The 22,116-nt window shown below is 45.7% G+C and overlaps 1 protein-coding gene across 3 annotated transcripts in view; it reads left to right on the top strand.

Moving 5' to 3' along the window:
* Positions 1-22,116, top strand: part of grin3ba (glutamate receptor, ionotropic, N-methyl-D-aspartate 3Ba) — a 72,529-nt gene that overhangs the window by 2,960 nt on the left and 47,453 nt on the right. For all 3 annotated transcript variants that reach the window (XM_076976679.1, XM_076976678.1, XM_076976680.1), the window contains exons 2-3: positions 14,159-14,835; positions 19,598-20,690. In XM_076976679.1, the coding sequence (XP_076832794.1) occupies positions 14,159-14,835; positions 19,598-20,690 (1,770 nt within the window). The remainder of the gene's footprint in view (positions 1-14,158; positions 14,836-19,597; positions 20,691-22,116) is intronic.

Genomic DNA, 22,116 nt, shown 5'->3' with positions numbered 1-22,116 from the left:
GCAGTGCGACTGAGCAAAGCTTCACACTGACCCTCATGACATTGTCAAAGTAAATAACTCACGAATCACATTAGGAACCGTTGGAGAACACTGTGGGTGAAGAACAGGCTAGAGCTGCTCAGAGTATGCCAGGACTTTGTAATTAGATTAGATACAGACTTTGGTTCTCAGAAGCGTCATAGCCTAATATAACTGCTCTCCTGGCTACGCTTTGTCCTAAAGCCTGCCGTATAAAACATAGTGCAGGGGTGCACAATTAAAATGGTGACAAAATAGAGAGAGTAGAGTGAGTATGATGACGAACACTCTTTGGCCCTCAGATGATCTTAATATGCTGGAGCTCTTGAAACCTGAGCGCTGACTGCTGTTGTCTAGAGGACAGAATTACAGTAGTTTTACTTGATAGATCAAAGTATGATCAGCAGGTGTTTCCATTCAGCAAGATTTGCAGACAGTATTGATCCTGAATCAATGGACTTATGCAAACGCGAAAGTTTAGGAGAAAGACCATGCTTGAAGACCATGCTTGAAGACCATGCTTGAAGGTCCTCCTTCCTGGGTGAGACGTTCCCCTCTAGCCACTTCTCTGCTTCTTGAGTCTTGGAGTCACGGAGGTCTCCATGACTTCAGTGTCTCTCTCCAAGACTGGAGTGTGACCACCGTATCCAGACAGGATCACGAATGCAGGTTCAGTTCAAGCTTTTTGACTTCATCTGCCTCTTATACAGATTCATATTTACTCTTCAAATCACAGCCCTTAATTGAAGGTATGCTCTGCACTCACTGAGTTGTATTTAGTTACACACCCGTCTGAATCATCCCTGAATCATCCATGATTGTGCCATGAATCATCACCGTACTCCAGAACACATCCAGCAGACAGATCTCACCTCTTGGAGAGCTACATGCCGTGTCATACCGAGACGTAAAATAAATGTGTGTTTGATCTTCTGCATCTAAATGTAATTTCAACTGTAAATGTACACAGTATGTCAAACATCCTGTGACCTTTAGTTTCTAGCACACTTGTTTCATACCACATTTACGTACAACATCGCAATCTCGTCATGGGGGTCATCAGGTAGGCACCTTATATCATCAGTATTTCGCTGTATTTGTCCATGACACCATCAAAAAGCTCAACAGTGAGGTTTGGTGACGCAGACCCACCCCTCCTCCAAGTTCACATTTAAACCAGCCAAGCTCACAAAACCTATTTAAATGTAAACACACACTGGCCTCCCCGGTGACTAAGGCTGTATCCAGCCTCACTGACACTGTTAATATGTGCTCACTATCAGTTCCATATGGGCTTTACACACTACACTAACAGCACACGCATTTTCTTGTTTACGCACTGTGCTGCCCATGCAGCCAATCACTTCCTAACCACTCAATATTCATGAGCTCACATTTACATAAACAGATCAAACAAATTACATGGAAAACACTTTTTTATGGAAAAGCCCATGAATCTGCCTTTTACAGTTGGTGATACTGCCCCAGTCTCCCAGCAGCTGAGACGTGTTCTGTAACACTGCTCCTGTCATTCACTTAAATTAACGTAACACACCGTGTCGATGGGTGAGATGTAGGTTCTGTCAGTTTCACTGGGAAAACAAAAGGAAACAACCTATTTGTACACAAATCTTAGGATTGGTGTGACTTTATTATAACGGTGAACAGAGCCTCATTTAGTTTCACAAATCAGCCTTCTTTGCCCATCTGGACTAAATACTTTAAGTCTTTAAGTGCATTAATTGCACTCAACAGTAACCGCCCACCCAAACAATGTAGCCTTAAGTGTCATTCCACATGGGGGAATCTGATTGGCCCAATGCCGCTTGCATGGGAACAGAATATTTGAGTGACAGCCTCTGTTCAGTGGATTAAGCAGGACTGTCAGACCAGCACTTGATGAACAAGCAGTCTTAAATAGGCACTTCTCCACAGTTTATCCTGCTACACCAGCAGCAGTAGTGGAGAGGCAGGCCAGCCGCTATCTTCCACGCTCACACATGCGCAGCCGAACACCCACCAGACCCTCACCATGTAGATCATCAGTGTGCTTCAGCTACCATTGTCTGTTGCCTCTATCGTTCCTCTATGGGCTCTGAGGGCTGCTAAGAAGGTGTGAAATACCTGGAGGAGATGCTCCATAATCTCTCACACGTGTAGGTCTGAGATAAGGACAGCCAGACGGCCGACGTGGCCGCCAGCAGGGTGGAGGAAGAGGGGGAGTGGTCTCGCCGCTCACGCCCCATGATGACCTCTCCCAGGGTCATGGCCCTCAGCAGCGCCCGCAGCACTGAGGGGCTCGAATACGCCCTTCCCTAGCTTATTTAATGGCACCTGGAATGGGTTCAATGCCCTTCTGACCCATCACAACAGAAGTGAGTATCCAGGAGTGCAAGGACGTCCTGAAACAAGACCATCTTCGCAGTTTTGTCAGAGCTGCAGAAATGCAAGAGGGTTTTTTTGTGCATCATAATGTGTGTCAACTTAAAATGTGCCCTCAATTTTTCACTGGAGACTGTGGAGATGAAGTCGGGGGAGGACTACAGCTGAAGTGATTATCTCCCCAGAGGTAATTTAAAGGTTTTAGAAGTGATAAATTGGGGAAACCAATTTATCAGGAATTTTTTTCCTGACCCAATTTTCCTATTATTTTCCAGCATATCTTACAGGCTGTCCCCACAGGTCCATATTCCGTATTGTCCTACATCAAACTGGAAATAGTTCTGTTCACTTTGCCTTTGCTTTTTTACCTTTGACCTTGAGCCATCTTGAGCCTTCAGCTGTATCTGTGGTTCTGAGGGGATTTAAACCCTTTTCCTTTCTAAAACACAAGGATTAAAGCTTGGCTCTATATTCACAAGTCACCCTAAATGACTTTTAATTTTTCCACAGATCTCTTTCTCTGAATTGCCATGGTGAGTGTGGCTAAACGAATCAGAGTGCTGTTCAGATCTCTGTGTCACAGCGATTCATTGTCTCTGCTCTGCCAGGCGGCCCGTGGCCCAGTGTTTTCAGGGCTCCAGTGTTGTTGTGGGTTTTTTTTTTTTTTAATTGCCTATCAGATGTTACACGACCTTGAAATAAATGTTGCCTCTCAAGCTATGAGATTTAGAAAGTTTTAAAAGATTTTTTTAATGTGACTGATTCCAAATCCAATATCAGTTGGAAGAGACCTTTTGAACATTTTGACAAATGGTCTCAGTGGGGAGAGAGTGGTTCCATTTCTTTTTTTTTTAGGTAGAGTTGTGAATTTGTGTACACAGATAGGACAGTTTAGCAACATGTTCATTCTCTGCGAGTCTTTTTTCACACATATCTCATTTCTTTTTTCTTCTTCACAATTATTTGTATTTTGCCTTTCATTGTTTGAGGGGAAAATGTTTCAGGTGTCCGTTCTTCTGAGAGTGGAGAACAGTGGCCTTCTGACTGAACAAACATTAGATTGAACAGCAGTTACCATCACGATTGTAGGGCATGCAGCTCCTATATCTTAGCTTAGTTCTCATTTACAAAATGCAGTTTTTATGTCACACAGAGTTCTCATTTACAGTATGCTGCAACTAATCCAGATAGAGCAAATATCTCCTGTGAATGTAAATGCCTCTTTAAAACTACAAGGAGCTGCTGTCTCCTGCTGGGAGTATATTCTGCAGTACTTCAGTAGCTGTCACTGTGATCTATAGGACAGGAATCCATTGGCTGGCTTTAGTTCAAACACCAGGACTTCTCAGTTCATGTTCTTGATCGAGAGAGATTGGCTGACATTGTAGTTCAGAGCTCAAGAACAGCAGTTCAAGATTTATGACACATGCCAAACACTTTTATTCGTTTTTAATACCAGTCGCAATGTGGTAAAAAGGCAGGGCTGCGATTTACTAGCATTATGTTGTTCAGTAAAACATAAGCAGCACGGAGCAGCTGTAAGATTCAGTGGTTCAGTTTTTACAAATGAATGTCTATAAATCTGAGCTCTGTTGAGTGGAACTTCCTCCTCCACCTCTGCATTCTGCCTGAAGGTTGTCAGGCTGCTGTCTGTGTTTGCTCCGGCACCAGTAGTGCGGAATGGAGCTCATCTGTGCCGATAGACCCAGCAGTAGCTGGGGACACACACACACAGCCTTGTGGAAGTGTTTATTCGGTTCTGTCAGGCTCGCTTTCCGGCTCCAGGCCGCAACTGATGACTGGAGACACAGCAGCGGATTGCCTATTGCGGTTTCCTACGCCTTCTGACGAGGTTGTCCAATCCCCTGAACGCACACCGGCGCGCCTTCCAAATTCTCATTAGCTTTCATGCTTTCTGTGGTTCACACCAGCTGTGTCGCAAGAACGCAGGGAAGACGACCTGCGTGGCCTTGACATCTCCTGCACCGCTGCTTAATCACAGAAGCGGGAATTGAACCCGGCTGTGTTTGTGATTTCAGTGTCTCGTGTAAACCGATGCACTGTAACGCCACTACGGAAGAAACACAATTACGTAGGAACTCGGAGGTTTGGATGCACGTCCTGGTCGTTGTATATTTTCTGCACGCCGCATGCAGCAATCAGTGATTCGTTCATTCAACTCAAGCGGGCTTCACTTTCTCTTGGTCTTGGATAAACGTCCTGCAGGGCAGCAGTACTCGGTGCATAAGCAACAACAGCACAGACACTGCAGGCTGGTGAAGGCGTAAGGGTGCGTGCCTCCGTCACAGCTATAGGATCACACACAGAAAGTTTATCTGATGGATCAAAAGTTCTTCTGGGGGCCTATTTGACTGAACGAAAGCACAGGAAAAAACAAAGATTCTAAAACTGACGACCCGCTGTTCTTCACGCATTTAACTCGCTTCCAGAACTTCAAGTGTCTTAAGGTGTATGCTTCAAAACATCTCATGGCTGATATTTCTACACCACCCTGACATTATTCCACCACACACGCTGTCTTCCCAGATTCCACTGTGTATGTACCTCTGCCCAAACCACAAGCTTTCATCTCTTCTCAGCCTGAAAAAGCTCCTTCCACCGATACTTTCCTTTTCCTCTGACACGCTGGCCTCTCAGGAGGCTACACGGATGCTCAACGCAGGCCTCGATTCAGGAGTCTTATTCTTTTTGAGCAGGATGCAAATGTCATCCCAAAAAAAAAACAACAAAAAGCAACATTGATCCATGCATGAAATCATATTATCTGCAACGTCCAGACCAATAGCGTTTGGATTAGGGACATTTCAGTGGTGGCAGCAGTGATGTTGATTCTCTGTCCAAAATGAATGAAAGTGAAAAAGCTGTTTAGGAAAACAGTCATGAAAGAGGCCAGTGTTAGTCCATCGTGATGGCCAGGAGGAAACGTTAAAAAGACCTGAAAAAAGGCATCAGTATTCAGAATTTTTTTTGTAACTCGATCAGATAATACGTCAGTATTATTTACTTGTCCCTGCAGTCCTAAAGATTGTGTCCACTGATTCCATGGATGCAAAGGAATTAGTCTGAATGATGAATTCATCCATAGATGATTAGACATTTTGTTCATTATTAACAGGTAACTATTCACAGCTCTATCAAGAATTCTGTGACAAATGATGTACCATGCATTGTGGATTAAGACTATCCTGCGCTTCCCCAGTTCAAAGCCCGACGACACTCTCCTGTCCTATTGTAAATCAAATGGAAGTTTGCGGTGGAGACTCTCTTAGAGAGAGAGAGCACTTTGCATGTCCTTTAACACATTTCAAATTCTATCAATCAACATATGGAGTTTGGCTTTGCATAGCAAGCAGCTCGCTGAGTTCGAGCAGAGCAAACCACGCATGCAGAGTCTTAACGACGGAGCTTTCCGGCACGTTCCAGCGTGTTTTGGCCCATTTGAAAACAGATCTGTGTGATTTCTCTGCTTGTCTCCATCTGTGCAGAGCGCACAGTGGATCAAGCGCATCACTTTAGGCCTGACTGCAAAAGGCTAATTAGCTTCTTAGTGTGTGATCAGACTCAAAAAAGCTTCTATTTATGTTTGCATATTTCAGAAAATTTCTCCTGATAAGTTACAGCAGGCTTCGTTTGTGGGCACAGGGTTGTTGTGGCTGTGTTGAGTGGGTTGTCTTCCTCTGAAAGTGTTCATGCTACAGATTAAACTGGGATTAAACACTGGGATTAAACACTGGGATTAAACATTGGGAACTCTTTGGTTATTGCTCCCCGGTAGTTTATTCTGCTGGCAGAATAAACTACCCCCACCACCCTCACCGTGCCCCCCATCCCCCACCCCCACTGTCTGGGACTTTGCTGGCCACTGGCAGACTGATAGCATGCAAACACTGTTTAACAGAAAAAGTTGCTGTCAACCATTTCGTATTACTGTGTCATGGTGAGACAATTATGGAGGCTGTGTAATGTTAGGACTTGTTACACTTTCATCCTCTCTCACCTTAGCGCAGCATGTTCGTTGATTGCAAGAGAAAACATTACCAGTCTTGTCTTTAACCTTTTATTAAAAGTAAACAAATATGAATACAGAGCGCTCTGGAGAGAGTACACATAAAGCCTAACTACACTACCCTGTAGTCTTGTGTGCTGGTCTCTACCTGAGACCCTTTCCTGCTGTACTATATAGTGTGGCCTGGGTATGAGCCCCCCTCTGTGATGAACAGAGGACCTCCACGTATATTCCATAGGTTAAAGATACACCTGTTTCTCTCTCTTATTATTATAGGTTAAAGATACACCTGTTTCTCTCTCTTATTATTATAGGTTAAAGATACACCTGTTTCTCTCTCTTATTATTATAGGTTAAAGATACACCTGTTTCTCTCTCTTATTATTATAGGTTAAACATACAGCTGTTTCTCTCTCTTATTATTATAGGTTAAACATACAGCTGTTTCTCTCTCTTATTATTATAGGTTAAACATACAGCTGTTTCTCTCTCTTATTATTATAGGTTAAACATACAGCTGTTTCTCTCTCTTATTATTATAGGTTAAACATACACCTGTTTCTCTCTCTTATTATTATAGGTTAAAGATACACCTGTTTCTCTCTCTTATTATTATAGGTTAAACATACACCTGTTTCTCTCTCTTATTATTATAGGTTAAACATACACCTGTTTCTCTCTCTTATTTTGGAAGCGAGGTCTTCCTAGCTGACCTTACCAAATAAAGTCACAGACTCATCTTACACACCCTGTTTTTAGTAAACTGCAGACACCTCTAGTCTGTGAATGAGCATACAAACACTTTCCCAGATATTCTTGATAACAAGCAGTTTGATTAATAATATAATGTAAGCAAAACATATAGTGATTAATATCAGGATGTTGATTAATACTTTAAGACTAGTCAAATTATATAAGTATTATGATAAGCTGCTTGATTCATACTGTAATGTAAACAAACTATGAAGGGATTAAAATATAATTCCTAACAGACTACATTGACAAACAAGAAGTAACATTATCACTATCTTGGTTAGCTGGGATGTCTTATAACACCTAACTAAATAAGTCAGGCAATGGCAAAGCCATTAACCTTTGTTACAGAAAATAATATTTTTCTAATGATCTTAATACTATTGTTGATATTACTATTATCATTACTGCAATCTGTTATTCACTGTTATTCACTTATATATTTTTACGTAATCTGAATGATTTTCTGGTGCAGATTTGATCATAGCAATGTGCTGGCTGTATGTTGTTTCATTGCTAATGCTAATTACAAGCACAGCTAGATTGCATAATGCTAAATCTTTTATCTGAAACTGTTTCTCACTGCTAGATAGGGAACAGCATATCTTCATTACCAATTTATATCCAGTTAATGTTTTTGAACGTTTAAAATTTTTGAACTCCGTGTTCACTTTGTTGTAGAGTCCTGTGACAAAATGGACGTTTTAGTTGGGTTCAGTTTCCTGCCCTCCCCTCCTCTTCTTCCTCTAACTCTTTCTCCCTTTCTCCCCCTCTCATTTCTCCTCCTCTCCTTTCTCCCCCTCTTATTTTCCCTCCTCTTCTTCCTCTTCCTCTTATTTCTCCCCCTCTCATTTCTCCACCTCCATTTCTCCTCCTCTTCTTCTATCACACTTCCGTGCCTCTTTCCTTTGCCAGAAGCCCATAAATGTGAAAGGCGGGGTATTTGGGGTGGTGGCGCTTGCTAAATCACCCCATCCGTAAGCTCTAGTGCCCCTGAATGGTGCCCATTTGTGGGTGTTACCCAGCCAGCAGCGAGGGCCTCTGGGCCAGGTTCACCACGCAGCCTTAATGCCGTCACTCCCATTATGAAGTGTAAGAGAAATATTTGGGTGCAAAAGCCCTAAGACATCTCATTACTGCCGAGTGTTGCCACGGTGATGAATCTGCGCTCAGTCCGTCATTACCCTAATGTGACATTCTGTAGTACCATTTTTGGTTTCTGTAGGGCAAATAGGATATTTAGAAGTGCTATCTAGACTAATAGCAGGTCAGAGTGCCGCCCCTGAATATATAATAACCTCTTCATGTCCTTATGCCTGGAGTGCATGCGCAGGTCTTCAGAGCACTCCCACTACTGAAGACACACAACTGATTTAATGAGGCAAAAACAAATCTCACTTCCACTTATGAGGAAAAATACTGTATGTACAGATGCATTTAAATAATTGAAATAGGCATAAAATAGGACCTTGAATATAAAAGATTAGTCCAGATTTTCATGTCCTATTACTGCTCCTATTCACAAAGTCCTTGATGTATGCAATATATGGTGAATTAAAGTAATGTTTCTGGCACAAGTTCAAACATGGCTTAAGATGGATGATGAAATTTAGCAGAGGTGAGGTCACCTGATTTCATTAGCATAATGCTTCCACCCAGAAAATGTCGAAATATTTATTACAGCAGTGTTTCCCAGCCCTCAGTACTGACGATGACAGACCTACTAGATTAGACCCCCCACTCAGGGTTGGATTGACCGTTCTCACACGCTCTCACGCGATATCTCACGCCGAAAAAAAAAATCTAGTTTATTTACCTCTGATCCACATCTATGATTCAATGAGTTACTAGTTCGCTCTGGCGCCAACCACTGGCGATCGATTGATCACGATATAACACTTAATTTGTGTCCATTTTACTTACACTGCCCCAGTAACAATTTACCCCCCAGGCAGGAGGACGGGGTGCTGCTCCGTCCTCCCCAGCAGTGGAGACACTAGACGTCCAGCACAAACCACCAGCACAAGGCTCTTATTGACAGAATTGACACACATTTAGGTAATTTCATTGCTGTGATAGCAAAATATCTCAACATCATTCAGATATTTTAAAAGAAACCGGTAACACTTTACATTAAACCTTTACTTACTAACGTTAACTAATGCATTAGTTAACATGAACAACACATGAAGTAACACATTAACAATAATTAACTAACATTAAGTAAACATGTAAGAGTTGCATTAGTTAATGCTGTGTTTATATGAAGTGCAGAGGAGGTGGTGTTGACTAACATGAAGTAATGCATTATGCTTTATGTATGCTTTATGATTTATGAGACTCCATGCTTAAAGTCTCACGGAAGACAAAATTCAAGACTATTCTCTGTCCTGTCTCCAAGATGGTGGAAGGATCTTCCAATAGCTGCTCGGACTGCAGTGTCTCTTGCCATCTTCAAACGTAGACTGAAGACTCACCTGTTTGTTGAGTACTTAAATGAGCATGAACTCAGCAGATAGCACTTGTTGTCTTTGTTCTTAAATTGTTTTAGTAATGCATTACTAACATCTATTAATCATTACTAAACATGTATTAGGTCTTGTTCAGTGAATTAAATATACCTGATGTAAAGTGAAAACCAATAATGTTTTAGTAATGCATTACTAACATGTATTAAACATTACTAAACCTTTCAAATGCTTTTTATTGAATGCACTGGATAGAATTATTAAGGTACAACGTGCTTTATTGCTACAATCTGAAAGCATTACACAATGTTAAACAATAAGCAATCCGTGTACATACAACTACACAGTAGAAACACTAAAACATGTAGAACTAACAAGGTTTTTTTTTTTACTATATTTTCAGTCATTTAACAAAACTGTATTATGAATGTCTTTTCAATGCACCTTACTATTCCAGAACAGCTTTATTCAGCTTTTATTTATTTACTTATTTATCTTTTTTATGAAACGTTAGAGAACATTAACAAGAAAAGTCACCGTCAGTGCGCATTTCGAACAGGCACTGTGCAAAATGTCAAAAATATTTAAAATAAAATATGCCTACCTGAAAATATAAAAACAATTTGCCACACAACAGCAAAAAAATTATAAGTAAAGGTTCAAGTAACAGGGTCTAAAAAGCAAACAACAACAAAAAAATGTTTATAGGCCTACTTGCCGAGATGAAGACGCGACCGAAACAACAAACGGCTGAACTGTTTTTTTTTCACCTTACACGTTTTAAATGGTATGCCATGTTGGTTGTTGTCGTGTGAAATGAAAGACGTTGATGACATAACTTGCACTTTACTTTGTTTTATTCGTCTTTATCTTCTTCAAAACACTCCCACAAGTTTTTGTAACTGTTATAATCTCGGCAGATGCTGCTGAAGATCCTGTAGCGTGTTCAGCTCCGCTCATTTGGATTGTGCAACTGCAGGGTGTGATTTATTAATGTGTAGTAACGAAGAAGCCTATTGCTAATGCTCACACGTCATTTAACCCTTATATGGTCCAAGGGTCTGTGGGACCCATTTTTAAAAAATCAGCTTAAAAAAATTCTACAATTTTTTTTTTTTTCAAACTGAGATTCATTGGTCCTTGGCTCATTTTCCGTGAGCAACATAAATCAGAAAATATTTTCAATGACCACCCCCCCGTACCCCCCCTTCACATTTGTATTACATACAGGGTCCAGGGTCCACTGGGCCCTGGGCTAGTCAAAGTGGGCAATCAACATTGGGTTGGGTAGTTGATAGTCCTCTGTATGACTTTAAAGGATATACAAACAAAGGACAGAGGAGTTTGGCATGCAAAGGTGAGCAACCATCAACACTTTTGATGGTTGTCACATCAGGGGTTGATTGCATATTGTCAGACAGCAGACGAAGAATCTCTATAGAGACAAAGGGGTGAGATCTGAAAGATAATTGATTAACAGAAATTAGTATGATGTTATTTGACAAAAGGCCATATATAATGAAAACAAAGACATTTCATTACTCTGCACTTCATATAAACACAGCATTAACTAATGCACCTGTTACATGTTTACTTAACGTTAGTTAATTATTGTTAATGTGTTACTTCATGTGTTGTTCATGTTAACTAATGCATTAGTTAACGTTAGTAAGTAAAGGTTTAATGTAAAGTGTTACCAAGAAACCTTTAGAGGAAAATGTTGCTGTTTTGGTGAAGCGCCCTCGCTTGCCTCTGTACTGTATTTGCTGAGGAAAACACATTTTCTTTTTCTCCCCATTTTGTTGTAGTTTATTTGAAATCAATTCTGAGCATTGTTGGCCCCTTTCTGTTTCATGACCACTTTCTGGGAGTGTGGAGAAGTGATTGTCCTCCATGATGGTTCGTGATGGTTCTTCTCACGTGATTGTTTTCACGTGGTGAAGATCTCCACTAGTGCAACTCACCTAGCATGAGAAACAGACCCTATCAAAAAAGACATTATATTTCTCACCTGGCACTCAGACCTTAGCTGCAGGTGTAGGGTGAATCTCTCCAAGTGCCTCCAAGCGCTCTGTGAGACCTGAGTGTGAGACGTGAGTGTGAGACTTGAGTGTGAGATGTGAGTGTGAGACTTGAGTGTGAGACGTCAGTGTGAGACATGAGTGTGAGACTTGAGTGTGAGACTTGAGTGTGAGACGTCAGTGTGAGACGTGAGTGTGAGACTTGAGTGTGAGACATGAGTGTGAGACTTGAGTGTGAGACATGAGTGTGAGACATGAGTGTGAGACTTGAGTGTGAGACGTGAGTGTGAGACTTGAATGTGAGACTTGAGTGTGAGACGTCAGTGTGAGACGTCAGTGTGAGACGTCAGTGTGAGACGTCAGTGTGAGACGTGAGTGTGAGACCTCCTACTATAGCAGCAGGTTTGTTTGAGGGGGTTTGGGGAGGAATGAAAATCTTATCAAAGAAAGCTAAAGAAAAAATCTGGCAGTCATACTTAAATCACCATCTGTGGAGATATTTACATATATTCATATATTTACTTTCATATATTTGCTATCATATATTCACTATCATATGTTTACTATCATATTTCACTATCATATATTCATTTTCATATATTTACTATCATATATTCACTATCATATATTTATTACTGTCATATATTTACTATCTTGGTACTGTGTTTGAGAAAAGGCGACATATTCTGTTTGGGTACTATAACAAAATAAAAGAAATCTTCAAGCAGCTGAATATTACCTCCTAGATAAGGAAATCAAATCTGTCCCCTTTTATGCTCCCTGTAAAGCTGATGTCAGTTGTTTATTTCTGCCCGTTGGTATCATGAGCTCATCTATGTTAAACACCATGAGGATCTACAAAACACTGTATAAAATCATCAGCCCATAAATTCCTTTGCTCATAAAATTATTTCACAAGGGGATTGTCTATCTGGGCAGAAATCTGGGAGGGGGCTAATAATCTAACTGGCTGTTACATACAGATAAACAGTCATTTATGGGGCTTTTGCCTGAACTGCTCTGTTGCAGCTTTTAAGAGCCACAGCTTTGTGAGGTTGCCAGATAAATAGTGTACATTCATTTGCTCTGCATCAACAATTTATTTGGTGGCAAACATGCAACAATCCAATTATATATAATGATGCAAAACCATGCATGTGGTCAATGGAATATTAGATTTTAATAAGCTGTTAGGCAGGAGCGTTCGATGCCAGCAATCTGACTCTGAAATGAAATGCACATTTATTTTTGGCTCCAACAGAATGGAGCCAATCCCTTGTCAAACTTTGCTGCACGGCTCAGTGGAGACATCAGTGTTGTAAGTGTTTTAATTCTCTGGAATTTGTTAGAGATCATCACATTCAGAAATCAACCAAAGGTGGAGAAAACCCTCAGAACCACAAAGCATGATGCAGTTTGTCCTGAAGTTTGTTTCCAGTACCGTTTGGATGTAAGTAAATACATGATAAGTTCCCACTAGCTCTCCTCCACGGAGCTCCAGTTAACCCCCAGATGATCATCACCCATCCCTACATGGACTGTTGTTTCTTCCTTCTCTACCCATTCTTACCCTTTTCTTCTGCCTTGCTTCAGAAGGAGCAACTTGAGGGTAGAAATCACCTTGGGTTGTGTGGGGAACGTGAGGAGCACGGCATCCTTCCCCTCCTGCCCAGATCTGTCTCCGTGTGGCGCCGTCTCCGGGAGGGGCTCACACAGTGTGTACATATGTGGAAAGATATGGAAGCTTCTGTCGTAGGCGCTCGCTGGGCAGTAATGCTATTCCAGTCACACGATGGCTCCTCCACGTTACGCTTCCAGCTTCACGCTGTCTGTGCCTGCCCACCAGGTTCAAACGTCCTCTTCTTCCAACCCCCCCCAGCCCAACCACAACCACACAGAGAGCACAGCGAGCCCCCCCCCCCCCCCCATCTCCAAAAAAGAACACTCTTACTCTCCTTCTGTCAAACTCCTATCCAAACATCCCAAACAGCCGTTAAAGAGGAGCAGGAACGTGATCGGAGGCTCGTCTAGCTCATTTCTTTCAACCCGCTGTTGTACATGAGAAATCGACTATGTGCCGGTTCATTTCTTTGAGGACGGAGCCTGATGGGTTTTTCTCTCCGGCTGGTACCTTTCATGCCAATGTATGCGCCTTCCTCAAAGCGGCGATCTGGCTTTCCCTCGAGAGCAAGGTCGCTTTGAGTTCAGAATTAACCAAATAAACTAGCTCTCCATTTTGCCTGTGCCAACTTTCATGAGGAATGTGTTTCCTCTGGATTTATCCACCTTTCTTATTTAAGCATGTAGGCCATGAGGGAATAGGACATGAAGCCTCCGCCCTAGGATATTATTATTTGCATTTTGTTGATGTAAATCTGTGAAGCTGAGTGTGTGTAAGTAAGACTAGCTCTGTGTGTGTGTGTGTGTGTGTGTGTGTGTGTGTGTGTGTGTGTGTGTGTGTGTGTGTGTGTGTGTGTGTGTGTGTTCAGAACCGATTCCACCTGCAGATGCCGACCCGTGTGCCTCCATCGGGCCTGGCGCAGCTGCTGTTAGCCGTGCTGGTGAAGGGTGGTTGGCAGGGGGGAGCTGCCGTCTTCTGTCCCGGCGGGGGGGACGCCGCGGTCCTGGAACAGCTGCAGCACCAGGGTCGTCTGGGTGTGGACGGGGCCCACTGGCACCTGTGGGAAGGCCTGGACCTGTCCCGCCAGAGAAGGGCACCAGCGGGCCCGGAGGGGGAGGAGATGGGGGGTGGGGAGGACGAGGAGGACGAGGTGACGGAGCTCCTCTCCCAGCTCCTGAGCCGCAGCCCCTCGGCCCTGGCGTCCAGCGTGCTCCTGTTTGGGTCGGACCCGGAGTGCGTGGCCACCGTGCTCCAGGGGGCGGTGCGTCTGGGCCTGGCCCAGCCCCTCGCCCGCTGGGCCGTGGCTCTCCCACTGGGTCTGGACGCCTTGCACACCATCGGCTCCCCGCTGGGCCTGCTGGCCTACGGCGAGGTAAACCGCAAGCCGCTCAACGTCTATATCCGCGATGCCCTGCAGCTAATAGGCAGAGCCGTGTTTGCGGCCACCATGGTGAGGCCGGACCTGGCCCTCATACAGAACATGGTCAACTGCTTTGACAAACCCAACAAGCACGAGCTGCCCTCCTCTGGACAATACCTAGCAAGGTAAGCACGAGCTATCGGCCTGTATTAACGTGTAGGCCTTCTGTAATCACTCAGATTACTCAGAGTTAGTGGCTGGGATACATATTTCAACTTAAAAAATATATATTACATTTAACTATTAAGCGTATCCTTTTTTTGTCGACTTCTTATTGATGTTGCTATGAGGAAGTAACCATTGGTGCTCTAGGATTTACAGTCATTGAAATCCTCATATTTCACTCTCAGAGTTATTGCACTGTTTCAGGTTGTCATGGTGGCAAAAGTGATGGAGAGTCTGAATTACACCTCCATGACTCCACAGCCTCTGAAGTATTAACCTGTATTTTAATACTTTAATACATTAACCTGTACTTTAATACATTAACCTGTACTTCTTGTGACCTGTTGGTTCTCCTGCACATCAAACACAGCAGCAAATCACCACCAATAGTGTTACGAAAATATAGTTACAGTCTAGCTGTTAATTTTGTTTGGCTGGGGGCGCATGTGTGTAATTACTGTAAGCTGGTTTGTCAGTGATCAAGGTGGAGTCTGTGTCTGTGTCTGCATCATGTCCGTTATCTTGACTGACTCCCTGCAGAGCAGCCCCGCTGTGAGAGACCACACGCTGATCTCTCTCCTGCAGGACCACACACTGATCTCTCTCCTGCAGGACCACACGCTAATCTCTCTTGTGCAGGATCGCACGCTGATCTCTCTTGTGCAGGATCGCACGCTGATCTCTCTTGTGCAGGATCGAACACTGATCTCTCTCCTGCAGGACCACACGCTGATCTCTCTCCTGCAGGACCGCACACTGATCTCTCTTGTGCAGGATCACATGCTGATCTCTCTCCTGCAGGACTGCACGCTGATCTCTCTTGTGCAGGACCACACGCTGATCTCTCTCCTGCAGGACCGCACGCTGATCTCTCTTCTGCAGGACCGCACGCTGATCTCTCTCCTGCAGGATCACACGCTGATCTCTCTCCTGCAGGACCGCACGCTGATCTCTCTCCTGCAGGACCGCACGCTGATCTCTCTTCTGCAGGACCGCATGCTGATCTCTCTCCTGCAGGACTGCACGCTGATCTCTCTTGTGCAGGACCACACGCTGATCTCTCTTCTGCAGGATCGCACGCTGATCTCTCTTCTGCAGGACCGCATGCTGATCTCTCTCCTGCAGGACCGCACGCTGATCTCTCTCCTGCAGGATCGCACGCTGATCTCTCTTCTGCAGGACCGCACGCTGATCTCTCTCCTGCAGGATCACACGCTGATCTCTCTCCTGCAGGACCGCACGCTGATCTCTCTCCTGCAGGACCACACGCTGATCTCTCTCCTGCAGGACCGCACACTGATCTCTCTCCTGCAGGACCGCACACTGATCTCTCTCCTGCAGGACCGCACGCTGATCTCTCTCCTGCAGGACCGCACGCTGATCTCTCTTGTGCAGGACCACACGCTGATCTCTCTCCTGCAGGACCGCACACTCAAGCTGCCGTCTTACTGCCAAGCTCATGCTTCAGGTCCGAGTGGAACTGTCCTCTTTCCTGTCCCTGTCCCGCTGAGGCAGGTTGGCTCTGTGGAGAGACACTGTATCTATTAGCAACACAAAAGCTCTGAGATACGCTGGCAGTTTGCGAAAGAAAAAGCAATTAATGCGTTGGTGCCTCAGGGAAGAAGACGTTTAACATTTATTATTCAGAGCAATAATCCCAGTGGAATTAACAGATGCATAGCTGGAATACTTATTTCAGTTACGCCTCTCAGCCACGCTGGCTGACACCGTGTTTCAGTCTGTCTGTACGGAACAGGAGAGCCGTTATCATGGCAGACCCGGGTGAGAGTTAGCTATCAGCTCTCTCCAGCAAATTAGATTTTACCAGTGAGGGAGGAAGGAAAAAAAACAGCAAAATAATCTTCAGATGTTAGATTAAAACCCGGCTGGTAAGAGTTGTCTTTGGCTGGGTGAGTAAACTCTCCCAGAAATTATTTTTAAAAGGAAGTGAAGCAAAGGACACTGGAGATTTCGCACCAGATGGGCCTTTTGTATTCACTGCACGGGCTTCCGTGTTCCTGTGGATGACTGGCTTATAGGCCACCATGGGGAGGAATTTAAAGGCAAAGGTTTCACACGTTACAAAAGATAATAGCCCAGAGCAACGATAACGTGACGGACAGTTAGGTCCAATATTCGGTCTTTAATCTCACATAAATTAAAGGAACACAGGACTCGGGTTACCAGGTTATTGCGGAACATAAACATCAAGATGAGCAGGAACTTCAGATCAGCAGATCCTCCCATTTCATGGTGCCTGAGACGGAGGCTGAGCTGGCCCCACGTCCAGCACGCTTCTCCTTTAGTGACATCATGGTAGCGCTCATTACCACTAAAACTCGGGGTCATAGGGTGAGATGAACGCTGCGGACAATCAATTTGCCCAATTCATTTAGTTCTGTCATGTTTTTAATGGCAGAGTGTGGAAGCAGAATCATAGTGGGTGTGCGGTGTTGATGACCTCGGTTAGTTATGGGGGATGGGGAGTGTTCATCTCAACACACTGACCCAGACATCACCCACATCACCCACATCACCCACATCACCCACATCACCCAGACATCACCCAGACATCACCCACATCACCCACATCACCCAGACATCACCCAGACATCACCCACATCACCCACATCACCCAGACATCACCCACATCACCCACATCACCCAGACATCACCCACAACACCCAGACATCACCCACATCACCCACATCACCCAGACATCACCCACATCACCCACATCACCCAGACATCACCCACATCACCCACATCACCCACATCACCCAGACATCACCCACATCACCCACATCACCCACATCACCCAGACATCACCCACATCACCCACATCACCCAGACATCACCCACATCACCCACATCACCCACATCACCCACATCACCCAGACATCACCCACATCACCCACATCACCCACATCACCCAGACATCACCCACATCACCCACATCACCCAGACATCACCCACATCACCCACATCACCCACATCACCCAGACATCACCCACATCACCCAGACATCACCCAAACATCACCCACATCACCCACATCACCCAGACATCACCCACATCACCCAGACATCACCCACATCACCCAGACATCACCCACATCACCCAGACATCACCCACATCACCCACATCACCCACATCACCCAGACATCACCCACATCACCCAGACATCACCCACATCACCCAGACATCACCCACATCACCCAGACATCACCCACATCACCCAGACATCACCCACATCACCCACATCACCCAGACATCACCCACATCACCCACATCACCCAGACATCACCCACATCACCCAGACATCACCCACATCACCCAGACATCACCCACATCACCCAGACATCACCCACATCACCCAGACATCACCCACATCACCCAGACATCACCCACATCACCCACATCACCCACATCACCCAGACATCACCCACATTACCCACATCACCCAGACATCACCAACATCACCCAGACATCACCAACATCACCCACATCACCCAGACATCACCCACATCACCCACATCACCCAGACATCACCCACATCACCCACATCACCCAGACATCACCCACATCACCCAGACATCACCCACATCACCCACATCACCCAGACATCACCCACATCACCCACATCACCCACAGCTTATCTAACATACACTCATGATTTATGGGTGGGAACCAATCAGCAGCAATAAGGAACAGCTGGACTGGCCATGTGTGTGTGTGTGTGTGTGTGGTGTGTGCATGAATGGGTTTGTGTGTGTGTGTGTGTGTGTGTGTGTGTGTGTGTGTGTGTGTGTGTGTGTGTGTGTGTGTGTGTGTGTGTGTGTGTGTGCATGAATGGGTTTGTGTGTGTGTGTGTGTGTGTGTGTGTGTGTGTGTGTGTGTGTGTGCATGAATGGGTTTGTGTGTGTGTGTGTGTGTGTGTGTGTGTGGTGTGTGCATGAATGGGTTTGTGTGTGTGTGTGTGTGTGTGTGTGTGTGTGCATGAATGGGTTTGTGTGTGTGTGTGTGTGTGTGTGTGTGTGTGTGTGTGTGTGTGCATCCCTGTGCATGTGTGTGTGTGTGTGTGTGTGTGTGTGTGTGTGTGTGTGTGTGTGTGTGTGTGTGCATGAATGAGTTTGTGTGTGTGTGTGTGTGTGTGCATCCCTGTGCATGTGTGTGTGTGTGTGTGTGTGTGTGTGTGTGTGTGTGTGTGTGTGTGTGTGTGTGTGTGTGTGTGTGTGTGTGTGTGTGTGTGTGTGTGTGTGTGTGTAAATAGTGTCAAATATGCAGAACAAAATTTATTTGTGTAGGATGTGAAGCTTTGAGATGCTCAGCTGGTTAAACGTTTAGTTCCTACAGGATTCGATGCTCTGGCTTATTTAGTGTCAGACAGGAGAGGAGTTGTTAACAGGAGGAGCCATTTCTCCCTCTCACTCACTCAATCTATAATACGGTAATAAACTAACCTGAACACTGGTGCTCAGGCATCTAGTCGTTACTTCATACAAGAGTGGCGGCTGAAGAAATGTGACCAAATAACAACGCTAACGCCGTTATCTGAAGAAATCACTGCCTCATTCCTTCAGTGCACGGGCGTTGTGCAGTGGGGGAGGCTGGTGTCAGGGTCTGATCACGTATCCCTCTGCTGAATCGCCCACTGAGCTCCTGCAGTAGTAGCACCGTTGGCCCATTGCTGTCTGTTCACAGTCTGCTCTCTTGTGCACAGGTTCTTGTCCAACATGTCGTTTGAGGGGCTGACGGGTCACGTGCAGGTGCAGCCCTCACGCTCTCACGTGCTCACTGCCCATCGCTTCCACGTGTGGAGTCTGCAGCGTGACGCCCTGGGCCAGCCCAGCTGGGTGACGGTGGGCAGCTGGCAGGGCGGCCGGCTGGAGGTGGAGGAGCAGGGCCTGTGGCCCACCGCCTCGCAGCAGGTGGAGGACGAGAGCCCGGGGGTCCAGCCTGGCGGGCGGTGGCAGGCCGGGCTGCCCGTGGCGGGGAGCCGTCTCCGCGTGGTGACGCTGGTGGAGCATCCGTTCGTCTTCACGCGGGAGGTGGACGAGGACGGCCAGTGTCCCGCCGGCCAGCTGTGCCTGGACCCGCACACCAACAGCTCCGACGTCCTGGACCAGCTGTTCAGGGAGCTGGACCAGAGCAACAGCAGCTCCCTGCCGGCCGACGTCCGCAAATGCTGCTACGGCTACTGCATCGACCTGCTGGAGAAGCTGGCGGAGGACCTGCGCTTCCAGTTCCACCTCTACATCGTGGGCGACGGCAAGTACGGCGCCTGGGCGGGCGGGCGCTGGACGGGCCTGGTGGGCGACCTGCTGAGCGGCTCGGCCGACATGGCCGTCACCAGCTTCAGCATCAACACGGCGCGCAGCACCGTCATGGACTTCACCAGCCCCTTCTTCTCCACCAGCCTGGGCATCCTGGTGCGCAGCAAGGACACGGCCGCGCCCATCGGGGCCTTCATGTGGCCGCTGCACTGGTCCATGTGGGTGGGCATCTTCGTGGCGCTTCACCTCACCGCCCTCTTCCTCACGCTCTACGAGTGGAACAGCCCGTTTGGCATGACACCGCACGGCCGGAACCGCGTACGCGTCTTCTCCTACTCCTCCGCCCTCAACCTCTGCTACGCCATCCTGTTTGGACGCACGGTGGCCAGCAAAACCCCAAAGTGCTGGACGGGCCGGTTCCTGATGAACCTCTGGGCTATCTTCTGTCTTCTGGTTCTGTCCAGCTACACTGCTAATTTAGCCGCCGTCATGGTGGGAGAGAAGACGTTTGAAGAGGTTTCAGGAATTCACGATGCCAAGGTGACCTCCCTGACCTCCCTGACCTCCCTGACCTCACTGACCTCACTAACCTCCCTGACCTCACTGACCTCCCTGACCTCACTGACCTCCCTGACCTCCCTGACCTTTAAAATGCTACCCAATAGAGTAGAATATATTTACACTTTATAAAGCACTTTTAGGAAAGAAAAGTAGCTTATAACAATATAGAACAATATGGAAACTTTAGCTGGCAACATATCTTTGAGAAGTTTTCTTTTATTCACTATAAATGTAAAATAGGGTGTCTATAAAAAGTCACCGAACAAGTTCACTCAGAATATTTCCATTTTATGAAGTACTTTCTGGAGGCATTTCATTAACTGACACAGCTGATAATTTGCAGTTAGTGTGAAACCTCTGCTTCTTATAGGGGAGCTACCAGACTTTTGTAATCATAATGTGAATTGTATGTTACACACACGATATATATTTGACCACTGCCACCAGTGAGTGTGCGAGTGTGTGTGTGTGTGTGTGTGTGTGTGTGTGTGTGTGTGTGTGTGTGTGTGTGTGTATGTGTGTGACAAGCAATCAAATCCATAAAAATATATTACATTTGACCACTGCCACCAGTGAGTGTATGAGTGTGTGTCTTGTGCAAGTGTGTCTTTTGCGTGTGTGTCTTTTGTGAATGTGTGTCTTATGCGAGTGTGTCTTTTGTGCAAGTCTGTCTTGTGCGAGTGTGTGTCTTGTGTGAGTGTGTGTCTTGTGTGAGAGTGTGTCTTTTGCGAGTGTGTGTATTGTGCGAGAGTGTGTCTTGTGCGAGTGGGTGTGTTATGCGAGTGTGTGTGTTGTGCGAGTGTGTCTTGTGCGAGAGTGTGTCTTGTGCGAGTGTGTGTCTTGTGCAAGTGTGTGTGTTGTGTGAGTGTGTGTTGTGTGAGTGTGTCTTGTGCGAGTGTGTGTGTTGTGTGAGTGTGTGTTGTGTGAGTGTGTCTTGTGCGAGTGTGTGTGTTGTGCGAGTGTGTGTTGTGTGAGTGTGTGTTGTGCGAGTGTGTGTTGTGCGAGTGTGTGTTGTGCGAGTGTGTGTCTTGTGCGAGTGTGTGTTGTGCGAGTGTGTGTCTTGTGCGAGTGTGTGTCTTGTGCGAGTGTGTGTTGTGCGAGTGTGTGTCTTGTGCGAGTGTGTGTCTTGTGCGAGTGTGTGTCTTGTGCGAGTGTGTGTCTTGTGCGAGTGTGTGTTGTGCGAGTGTGTGTTGTGCGAGTGTGTGTCTTGTGCGAGTGTGTGTTATGATGAGATTCGAGTCACCTCCTCTACAGCAGCTTCAGCAGGATGAATATGCAGACACGCTATAATTTCATGGAAGAATTGAATGGAGTAACGGGAACCCCAGAAAAGGTTTCACGGGCAGCAATAACGCGGCTCGTCTGCCTTCACGGATGTTAGCAGGAAATAATAGAGTCTCTGCTG

Source organism: Brachyhypopomus gauderio, chromosome 16 (genome assembly GCF_052324685.1).
Source record: "Brachyhypopomus gauderio isolate BG-103 chromosome 16, BGAUD_0.2, whole genome shotgun sequence".
NCBI lineage: Eukaryota > Metazoa > Chordata > Actinopteri > Gymnotiformes > Hypopomidae > Brachyhypopomus > Brachyhypopomus gauderio.
Note: the sequence above shows the minus strand (reverse complement) of the source record. Positions and strands in the feature narration are given on the sequence as shown.